The sequence below is a fragment of the Micrasema longulum genome, unplaced genomic scaffold, assembly GCF_059751315.1.
Source record: "Micrasema longulum isolate JH-2025_06_02 unplaced genomic scaffold, ASM5975131v1 h1tg000605l, whole genome shotgun sequence".
Classification (NCBI taxonomy): domain Eukaryota; kingdom Metazoa; phylum Arthropoda; class Insecta; order Trichoptera; family Brachycentridae; genus Micrasema; species Micrasema longulum.
This window is the reverse complement of record NW_028277801.1, coordinates 132,234-144,711: the sequence shown is the minus strand read 5'-3', so window position 1 is coordinate 144,711 and position 12,478 is coordinate 132,234. Positions and strand designations below refer to the sequence as shown.

At 30.1% G+C, this 12,478-nt stretch overlaps 1 protein-coding gene across 1 annotated transcript in view; it reads right to left on the bottom strand.

Moving 5' to 3' along the window:
• Vps15 (vacuolar protein sorting 15) overlaps positions 1-833 on the bottom strand; it is a 34,419-nt gene extending 33,586 nt beyond the window's left edge. Inside the window, exons 1-2 of the mRNA XM_088228728.1 lie at positions 591-833; positions 325-505 (exon numbers count right to left, since the gene is read on the bottom strand). Coding sequence (XP_088084854.1) covers positions 325-505; positions 591-682 — 273 coding nt within the window. The 5' untranslated portion in view covers positions 683-833. The remainder of the gene's footprint in view (positions 1-324; positions 506-590) is intronic.
• Positions 834-12,478: the final 11,645 nt, after the last annotated feature.

Here is a 12,478-nt window from a genome sequence, read left to right as displayed (position 1 = left end):
AAAATATATTCAACATGATAAAAATTGTAAAGTTAAATTTAGAAAAATTACCCACCTAGATAAAATGCGAAATATTACAAAATAATACATTATTATACTCACATGAACTATTTGATAATATGGCAACATTAATATTGAAAGTAAAACCTAAATTGTAATTAGAGAACTTAATTTACATTTCAAAAAATAATCAAAACTTACAGGTTATGATTACTAAAAATGGCTACCCAAACAAAGCTAAGAGAATACACCAGGTGAAAGGGAGAGATAATAAGATTTGTATGGAAATATATTTTATAAATATAATAAATGCTTTATACATACCACAACTTTTTGGAATGGCAAACAATTAAACGCCGACGCCAAATGTGTTCGAATATATTCAAGTCTATCCCTATGAACATCTAATGGAAGTGAAGGGTCTTGAATTGCAAACACTTTTACAACAACAAGACCTTCTTGCGATTTGGCACGAGCTACTTTGAAGAATCTTGTAGATCCCAGGCTGTGATATAAAAATCGTTATTGAATAAAAAATAAAAACTTAATTTAAGAAAAATATGACGCATTTTGCATCGAAGACATTTTACCTGATATCAAAATACAATCTATGATTATCGGTCAGATAATGCTCTACTGGAAGAATTTCCGAAGGAACAACACTAACGAGTTGATTACCCATTTCTAAAATAAATTATGGTTCATTCCATAAATAATACTCAAGACGACAGTGGTTTAGTTATGTGTATTTCACAAGTCACAATAAAGAAAGTAATCACAAAGTAATACAGCTGTCAGAATGACATTTTCTGTTGTGAAGTGAAGTTGTTAACAAATCGTACGAACGGCTAGAACAGAAGCAGCTGATGGTATTAACTAAAACGTGACCAACGTTTCACAAGGCAATTTGTTGGAAAGGGGAAGAGCAAGTAACTATTATTATTTTTCTCCATCGCATTTTCATAAACATTTTGCATATTTAATACGAAACCTCTACTTACCGTATCTACAGTATCATCGTAAAGTCAGTCACCCCCTAAAAATGTTATATTTTAAAATTTAACTTTGCAGTTTTAAACAAATACAATTTTTACATCTTATATGTTGACTCATTGACTTTCAAATCTGTCTCCTTTTAAAGCAGATTTGGTAACAAAAATCAATGACAGTTGCCAAATCAGTTACACCCCTTGATCGCATTTTTTGACCAATAGAAAGTAGCTTCAAAATAAATGAAATCTAAAATTATGTAAAGATTATTTTCTAAAATGTGTGCACTTTATGAACTTTGATTGTTGAATGAGCCTCTTTTAACTTTCTTCTATAAATTTGGCGAAAAAAAATAATTAAGAATCTTTTCTAAAGTGCTAATAACAGTTAAACGCGATTTCATGAGTACAAAAATTGGTGGATGTAACTAATTTTGCAAAAAGTACCCTTATTTATTGCATTAAATACATTCATCATAGTGTCTTCGCGAAGAACATGTTTGGATATAAACTTGTTTGGATATAAACCCTTTGAATAAATAAAAAGAAATCGATTTTGCATGTTGACTGTTTAAAATATTTTCCTAATAGTTATTTTCAATTTTACATTACGTACAATAATTTACTAAGACTTACGAAATGCTGCTTGTACATTATGTAAAACATTTTAGATCTACATGGGTAAATTATAAAGATTTTATTTATTTTATTTTGTAAAAATAATGAAATATTTTACTATATATTTGTAAGTATATGAATTCGTGAACGTGTACTTTGTATTATAACAATATTTCACCGATAAAATGATTAAAATAAATAATTTAAACTACATCGCAATAAAGAAGTATCATATTTTACAAATACCGATAAAAATATATGAAAAGGATTTAAAATAATTAATTGTATTTTCGAAATTAATATGGATATTGTGGCGAAATGTTTTCATGCATAAATGTACAAAAGAAATTAAATAAAAATACGTTGCTGGAAAAACGCAACATGCTTGGCCTTGCTAGTTGTGACGTCAAGATTCGTGACAATGTTCTCAACAAAATTGAATAGGCAGGAACAAAAAACACGAATCGTGACGTATTAGGTTCGTGGCCAATGGAATGACCGTTTTTGTGGGAATTCAAAATAACAAAATTTTCATAGATCTTTATTTATTTAAAAATGTTAAAAAGTCATATTTCACTATTGTTATAATGAGAAAAAAAAACGTCTTACTGAAGTAAGCTGAAATAAATGGTGGTGTTTAAATTGGAAAAATAAAGTTTTTGTACCCACAACAATAATTTTAGTTTTGTGTGATTTTAATGTTTTAATTTTGTAAAAAAAATCAGGTACGTAGCGTAAAAACTAAACTCTATATACGTACAAAATTATCATAAAAATTTAATTATAAAAAAAATAAGTGTATATCTCTGTTTAAATTAATTTGGTTTTTGTACTTCTGGTAAAATTTGTTTGAGAGTTTTAATATTTTAGCCACCGCTAAGAAATGCTCCTGTAAGTTGAAGCTTCATTTATTAACTTTCAATCTAATAGGCCATATTCTTTATTTTATTACCCCGCTTAATCCTGCCATAAAAGTAAAATTCCTTTATCGGCAGTTAACGACACATTTTACAATTTCTACTTTACGCAAAATGAGCGTATTAATCTTCATTATTTGAATGTATGTTGCCTAATAAAAAATGTGTATCATAAAGTAAACATTGTTTATTACCAATTTTAGGTTTCAAATATCTGAAGCTTTTTAACAGTGTTTTTAACCCTAGCTCACTGACTTTATATTCGAGTAACGCTGTAACTAACCTTCGTCTGCCAGACTAGGAAAAAAACATGAATATTTATTTATTCAGTTTATTTTTTTTGAACTATGTAACTTTAGTGTTTTTTGTACACGCCATACAATTACAACTTGCATCTATCTTGGTACCGGTTAACCTACATAGATAGATGCAACAGAAAACGTACCTTCGAGTACCTAATAGAAAACTCCAAAATTGATGTAGTTAAGTCCATCAGAGATTTAGGAGTTGTTTTGGACTATAAACTAACATAAAACGAACATATAGATAATACAGTAAATAAATCACTGAAATTACTTGGCTTCATTAACAGAATATCTTCTGATTTTACTAATGTCCGTACAATCAAAACTCTTTATTGCTCAACGGTTTGCCCTCTTCTTGAATATGCCTCCGTGGTCTGGTCTCCATTCTATGTCAATCGCATTAATCACATTGAATCAGTCCAACATCGCTTGCTTCGAAAAGTAGCATAGATGCTTGGACTAGAGAGAGGTAATTATTCTTATGCTGATATAGAGTCAATGTGAAATATTTCTAGTCTACAAAAACGTAGAACTAATATTGATTCCATATATATGTTCGGCATACTGAATGGTATAATCGATGTTCCATCATTACTGGGACAAGTAAGATTCAATATTTCGACTCGTAGGTTGAGAAACAATGAAGTACTGTTCATCGATCAGCATAGAACAAACTATGGCCTTAATTCTCCAATGACCCGTCTTTGTCGTATTGTTAACTCAAGACAATATATAGACTTTTTTGGTTTAAGTTTACAACGATTTAAACGAGCACTAAATAAATAGTCCAGATCTTGTCTCGAAGTCCCTTATGTTTGTCAATGCTTCTTTTCTTCTTTTTTTAGTGTTTTAAACTATTCTTTTATTGTAATATTTAAACCCTTTAAATTGTATACATGGACAATGTCCATTAATAAATAAATAAAACTAATATTGGGAAATATACACAGCACATTGTACTCTACTATTAGGGATTATTTATAAATATTTTTTTAATGTACACATTGTATTTATTATTGTGTAGCTGTGATGTCACACTAGTCGATAAAGGACACAAAATTTAATATATATCTCTTATTTTTTAAAATGATGACTCGTATTTTTTGTAAACTTCAAATGGACATTTGCACACCGGATTTGGAAAGTACAATTTGTATAACTATGCTGGATGTTAATAAAAATATATTTATCCTTGCTACCCGAAGAATGAATGTCCGCTAATTCAACAACACATATGTATAAGAGAGAGCACCGAGATAAAATTCATAACAAGGAAGACAGAGACACTATTCTGTGGTGGGTGTTGGGTAAAACAGATTCAGTCTTCAGACGGTTGATGACAGTTATGGGGGGCGCACGCGCGTAATATGAGAGGCGTATTTATGATTTTTAATTTATTTTTCTACAACAGGGAAAAATTATACGTTTATTTTCAAATCATGGAAAATGAATTATTTAACAGTTTCTATGTTTTTTTTTTAATGTCTAAACTTTAGAATAATCCGTCTTTTACTAGTGGTAACACGATGTTACATCACCGCGCGCAAAGGCATTATTTACCACAGTCTTTTAAGAGTTAATAACCTTGTTTAGCTATCTTAATTTTCAGACGATCAAATAGTAAAAATAAATTACAAATTGACCTGCACGGTACAGCTACTGCATATAGAAACAACGTGTTCACCATAAATGGCTGTTTTGCAGAAGTGTTTCGTCATGCGACGTTTTTGGCAAATCAATTACTTGGTTATTCTGCTTTTTATTCATTTATTCATTCAAAATTACACTATTTTAATTACTCATGAACTTATTAAGGCTTTTTAGGCTATGCCCGTGTCAAGCTACAATAAAAATACAAAGTAAAATTGATTAGATCAAATTACAATGACATAGAATATCAATCTAGAAAAAAAGGTAAATGTAATAAACAATAAAATTCCAAAGAATACAATGCAAAAAAGATAATCAGAAATATTTTTAAAAATATAAATTATACAAATTAAGAATCACACATAATCAAATATACAAAATAATGGTTTCATTAAAATCAACAAAATAATAGTAAAATATAGTAGTATTAAAAAAAACAAAATAAGAGTATCATTGAAATCAACAGAAAAAGAATATACACTGGGAAACATACAAAACGACGACATAATATTAGCCAAAAATGCTGACATACACAAATATAACACCAGACAACAACAGCACTATCATATTGAAAAAGCAAAGACAAACACAGGACAGTCAAAAATACTACATAATGGACTTAAACACTAGAACGACTTACCTTACTACTTGAAAACTTTTACTGGAGACAAATTAAAAATCAATCTGAAAAAGCAAATGATGACTGAACTAACTAGACTAGACGAGGCATAAAATGACTAGACAATATAAAATTTCTAATGTAACCCTAACGGGTTTTTAAAAATTGTAAATAAATAAAAAAAATATATATATAAAACCATAAAAACATGTATAAAAACATAATTGAAATGATAAATACTATGGTAAGAAATATAAGAAATAGGAACAATAAATTATATGCCAAATAATAGTACGTACTAAATTGAATTATACAAAAATACATAGTAAAAAATACATAAAATTATCAAGATATATAAAAAGCAAATAAAAGTAAAAGTATGGAAGGAAAGCAGATTTGTAAATTTTTGCTAATCTTGAACTTTAAAAAAATTTACAACATCGTCCCTATTGATGTATTTTAGTTGACTAATGCATTCTTGACAATCTTCAATAATATAAATTATACTTATAAATAAAAAGGCGGGCGGGTGAATTATTTCACTATTTAGGAAGGTACACGGTACTTGAAGCGGACGGAGCGGCGCGGCGGGCGGGGAGAACTTACAGAAACAGCAAAAGAGATCTATGACTATCAGTGGTGGCGGACGTTTTTATGTGTCTTAGATATTAGTTATTGTGTTTTTACGTTAAAAAGTAAAACATAACTCACTAATTTGGTTTGTAAAACAGTGGTGTACATATTCTTTTATTATTATTATCAAGTGTTTACTGTCTGTGTTTGTTTTCGTTCACCGTCCCGAATCCTAAAAACCAGGTAACAATTATTTTTTCCATACGTGTACAATTTATTTTTGTTCAAAAATTAAATAAGTGAAATGGAATGGGTGTATTTATTAATTTTATTTGACGGACTTGTGCGTTCCATTCTAACAATGGTAACTACAATTTCTTATAATAAATACAGGCACTAATAAAATAAAATAAAATTAAAGCTAGGACAAAAAAAATAAAAATTACTATCTCAAGACAAGATCATCATCTTGTCAATCTTAGTGAATTTTAAAATCTATAAAAACTTACACCAAAAAAGTCCAGATCTTGTCTCGAGTTTACAATATGACACAATCGGGACATTGGCGCATGCAAGCCATAGTTTGTGCTGTGTTGATCGCACGATTTAGATAGATATGCTAGGGGTTTTAAATTGTTGAATAGAAATATATCATATCGTTTTATTTGTAAATGCAATCTAATTGATTGAATAAGTAAATGTTTTTTTTTTTTTTTTAAGTTCATTTTTTACAATTTTAAAGTACATAAATAATAACACTGACAGATAGCTAGGGTAACAAGTTAGGCAGAAATATGAACTTAGAAAATATGTATGTATATCCCTTTCTCACACGAATTTTTGCATGTGTATCGTAAGTTGCTATCTTAAATGCCGCTATATAAAATAATAGGTCACATTTGACATTTGTTGGTTTTAGCTTCATAGTGAGGTGACCCGCTTAAAAAAACATCGATTAAAGTGAATGAATCGATTAGGACTTCAAACATAATATATGTGGATTGAATTCAGTTACTATGAAAAAGTACTTATAGGTACTGTAATTTTATATAAAAAAACATCAGTCGAATCCCTGTCTCATTATTATTTTCTATCGTAAATTTAAGGAACAAAATAAGATAAGTACATAATTTAACAAAATTATCAGCATTCGATTTTTCTGGGTAACATCCCCAATGTTTAAAAAGAAAAAGGGTTCACTGATGCAACATTGTAACGACGTTTAGAACAGAAACAGTTTATTATGTTTAGAATGGTTTATTAGTGAAAGTAAATCGTAAAATTACCTTCTTTTGTCATTATCAAAATAAATATGTAATCGTAATTGAAAAAAATAAGCAATTGGGCAGTTCTAAATTCGAAAAAATTAAAATATTTTATTACCGCCCTTACAAGGTTATGTTGTTGAATTTTGATGAAGTGCCAAATGTGACCTATTCAATTGGCCCTACTGTAGTAAATGAATGACCATCTACTCGTATATAGCATGCGCGGTCCGCTCAATATTAACATATTACAACAGAGATGAAGAAAGTTTTAGAGAAGGTAATATAAATGTCTAGGCATCTACAAGGCTTATGACCTGTCACTGGCTGGTTTAAGTGGCCACTTTACACACTGTGTAACATTCACCATTCTGCCCATATTTGAACATATATATTCCTTCAATTCTTTCATCTGTAAAGTGGCCACTTAAACCAGCCAATGACAGGTCATAAGCCCTGTAGACGCCTAGACTTCTGTATTAGCTTCTCTAAAATGCTCTTCATTTCTATTGTAATATGTTAATGTTAACAGCTCCCCAGGGAGTTGAATCCAGTCCTTGTCTTCAAAAATTTGGACAAACTTAAAATTTTGTTGATAAATCCACCTGGTCCATAAAGAAGTATGGAAATTGAAAAAAAAAAAATTTCAGACGTTGCCTAGTATGTAGGTGAAATATTTCAATTACATGAATCTCACCTGTATAAATAAAGGTGTCAGCTCTTTAACTTCACAAACATCAACAGATGAAAGAATTGAAGGAATATAGATGTTCAAATATGGACAGAATGATGAATGTTACACAGTGTGTAAAGTGGCCACTTAAAGCAGCCAATGACCATGATAGTTTCCATGACTGATTTAAGCTGTGAGCAACTCGATAAAATTGAACGACTTCAGAATACATGCATAAGGTACATTTTTGGTCTTAGGAAATATGACCACATTTCTGATTATCGTAGGCAACTGAAATGGCTCAAAATTAGACAGCGGAGTGACTATCACTCCCTCTCACTTCTGTTCAATGTACTTCATAGTCCTAACGCTTCTATATACCTGCGTGAAAAATTCTAACGCTTATCAGTTCATGGTTTACCTCTTCGTTCTAATTCTCAAGGCACCCATCCACAATTCCTCTTTCTTCTCTAACTCATATAGTGTACATGCGGGTCGACTGTGGAAACATCTCCCATCCACCATCAAGGATGTTACTACATTATCTCTGTTTAAATCACGTCTAAAGAAACATCCCCTTTCTCTTCCTAAATCTCTCCTCCTTCCTTTTTTCCTATTTTTCCCTTTTCCCATTGAGTAATGGTTTTGATTTAAGGTAATTTATAAACAATGACGTTTATTTCTATTTTTATATATCTTTAGCTTTTCAGTCTTTTTTTCTTTTGAATATGTTCTGTAACTTGAATTATAAAAACAACACATTTATTTTATTGGTTGGTTGGAAGAAATTGCCATTTGGCAATGAGCCCACCAATGTACAATTAACATTATGTATAAAAAGTTAAATAAAATAAAATAAAAATAAAAAATGACAGATCATAAGCCCTGTATTTATTATTTATTGTATTTGACACTTTATATACATATACAATAAATATACATATGAGGGCGGGCATATTGCCTTAAGGCAATTTCTTCCTACCTACCCAAACCGTTCAGTTTGAGAAAATTATAAATACATGGACATATTGAATCTTACAATTTTATACAAAAATTAACAGCAAAGATTAACAAAAATAAATATATATAAAAAATGTAGATGCGTAGGCTTCTATATTACCTTCTCTAAAATGTTCTTCATCTCCGTTGTTATATGTTAATATTAACAGCTCCCCAGGAAGTTAAATCCAGTCCTTGTCTACAAAAATTTCGACAAATTAAAAATATTTTTTTTATCTCTAATAAAAAAAAACTGAACGTAGGACTCAAAAAAGCATAAAATAATATATACTTACATTTTGCGATCAATAAAAATGAATCGTGTCATTTTCTCTCTTGTTACTGACAAGTTTTCTTCTTGTGCATAATATAAAACAAAAATCTCATATAAATTTAGGTGGAAATACGTTTTTTCCGGTGAATAAATGTCTCCTAAAAATAGATCGGTGCTAAAAAAATGTGGGATAAAAAAACTAGATCGCACTTCATACTGCACGTATACACGCCATTACCTACACACATAGTAATATAATATACATATTTTATGTTCCTGTATAGGTGAATTTCTGTGTTAGGTGGGGTGAAAACAATAGGCTCTTTTTCCCTTTTTATTTTTACTATTACAAAGGTAATTTGCTACAACGATACTAGACTTCAAAATTAGCATTTGTGAATTACCGTAAAACTCCCCAACTATGTACCAATTTTAGTATATTTTGACAAATAACTACCTTGTTTAAGTATTAATCAGTTTAATTTTGTATTTTTTTAATGAATGACTATCTACAGAATATTCTGATATTAAGTATTTAAAAATATTTTTCTAAAAGTGGTATATTACGTACCACCTTAGAAATTATCACTTTATTTCACAAAAAACAAGTTTTGTTGATAGTTGTGACGCTAAATGTAAACACTGTATTCAAGTTACAGGGTTGTGTGAAAAATAAGGTTCTCGTTTTTTTTTTTAGGTTTAAGGGATTTTTTTTAGAACTGAAAAATACATCATTGGAATGCTTAATTTCTTAACTATTTTTCAACATAATCACCAGATTTTTCAACGCATTTTTGTTGACGACTTATCCACTTTTGGAATCCAGCTTCAAAGAAGTCCGCTGCCAGTCCGCGGAGGAATTTGGTAACCGCTTCCTGCACTCTTTCATCATTCTCGAAACGTTGTCCACCCAGGTGTTGATTTAATTTTGGAAACAAGTGGAAGTCACTCGGTGCAAGATAAGGGCCGAAATTTTCGATTGAATCCTTCGTTTGGCGAGAGACGTGCGGGCGCGCATTGTGGTGGTGCAGTTTAATGCCTTTCGTCAGTCTTCCTCTCCGGCGATTTTGGATGGCTTTTCTGAGTTTTTTCAAGGTCTCGCAATAATTTTCCGAATTTTATTGTGGTCCCTAGAGTCATAAACTCAACAAGCAGGACGGTCACCAAATTCAAAATCACCATTTCAAACTGAAAAAAAGTATGTAGGTATTAAGGAATTAAAGAAAGTAAAAAAGTCCAAACAAGAATACCAATCAAGGAATTTTGTATGCTGCCCTGGTAGAAGAAATCTTTTCTGGGGTTTGTGTTTTCTGTATAATAATCTTTGCTTTTATAAATTGAAGTCTTCCTTAGCTGGCCAAACCCAATGATGATTTATTCTGCATCTGGACATGCTATTCAACGTAATTCCAGCATCATATTTTTTTATTTGCCCTGGCTAATTCTCTCCCTCGAATAGCACAAGAACATAGTCATTCACTTGTAATATTTCATTGTTATTCATTCGTTGATGTTCATTTGTAGATTCATCACTACTTTTCGGATTCAAATTTGAATTAGTTTCAGACAGTTACGGTGGTTTTTCCTCTTCAGACTCACTACTCTCATTAGATTTTTCCTTTACGTTACGAAATATAAATAATAAATAAGTTGTCCTATCTATGAGCCATGGTATATAGTTCGGTGACAAAGTGTTTTTTTCGACATTTTCGTAAATATCAAGATAACCCCAAACAGTACCAAAGGCTACATAGAATCTAAATAATCGCAAAGAAATATCCTACAATTTAAAATAAAGTACTCGTTCGTAACACTTACCAGTTTTTCCAGATGCAAGAAAGTTTGACAACAGTCAAAAAGTAGCAAAAAATCAACTAAATTAAAAATTATCGCCGCGTAAAACGACCATCAGCGAGCTGCGATGAAATGACATGAGAAATTGGCGCCAACTCTCTACTGTACCATAGATAAACAAAGAACCAGGTGCGTCTTCGTAAATGCAAGATATTCAATAAAATGTATCTGATTCTGGGGTGGTACATAGTTGTGTCCGCAGGACATAGTTAGGGAGTTCTACGGTACCTACTAAAAACACATTTTTGTAACCTCCTCCATAAATGCAACCAATACGCAAGTCATGCATTAAAATCATCATAAAATGATTGATTTATTTTTTCATTCGAAATTACACTCGTTTACATATTCATTAACTTATTAAGGCGTTTTAAGCTGTGCCCGTGTTGAGTCATAATAATTAACAATAATAAAAAATACACACTAAAATAATTAAACGTACTTATGCAGAAAACAGCCAGCCACAGAAAAGTGAAACTTAGATAATGGCACTTTTATGAAAACAGTGAATAATGAAATTTTCACAACCATTGGAATGTTTAGAACTTTGACTAATGATAATCAATGAATACATTCGTTTTTTATTACAAACAAGAATCTAATGATGCATTTTAACAGTTTTAATGATTTTTAAAGTAGCGTAAGATTTTTTTAGTATTGTGGGTGTTTTCTGCAAATTGAGAAATGCCATTTTTGTGATCGACATTATTTTCAGAAGGTGATTATTACATTTTTTTTGTATGAAAGTAGTCTGGCTGTTTAGCAGAACGATGAATTGACCTTACTGCATCCGATATCACCAATATCTCATTTTCCCAAAATTGTGGACTGGCCTGCTTTCTGCATAATTATGTTCAATTGATACCGTCTTTCCTTAAAAAGTAGGCAAAAACAACTTAGATTGCCCACAACTGCTTGAGAAAATTAAAATTCGTATCCCTCAATTGGTATATCAAGCACAAATAACACACCTTTTTCCAGAATACATAATTATTTAAATTTTTTCTTTTCTGAAATCGCTTTATATTTTTTCACTCTAAACAACTATAAAGAAAATGTCAGAACCTTAATTGCAAATGATAATTTTTATTTAATCTAACTGTACCTATTTCAAAAGGTTTAAGATACATGATTATTTGTATACTTTCACGATAATATTTATTTTCTCTTCTCTTGTTTAAAAAAAGAAAGGAGGGAAGGCTGATCTAGGGTTACTTCGTATAGATCCGCTGCCGAAAATATTTTTTAATACTGAGTAAACAAAAAAAATAATTCATATGTTCCATTTCATTATAATTGTTTTATTGTATTTTGTTTACAGGTGGAATTATACGGAGCGGCTTTTCACGGGTACGCTTTTTTCTTATTTTTTTAAATTGTATTCAGTTATATATTATAAAATTCTATAATTGGCCCATAATTTTGGTTTATTTGTAAATATTGTAATTTTTCTGTTATAATGGCTGTTTTCTTTAAATAAATAATTGAAAATATTTGAAAAAACTGTAATAACATGTGATGCAATGTAATTACAATCCATAAAAATAAAGAATCAAACAATAAATTTTAACATTCCAGAGACGATCACAAAAAAAAATATACATAAATATTAAAATAGAAATTATACAAATTTAGTTGCACTCAAATATACAAAATAAAAAAATCATTGAAATCAATAGAAAACAATACAAAAACACAATTGAAATGATGATTGATATGGTTTACAGAGTAAGAAATTAAAA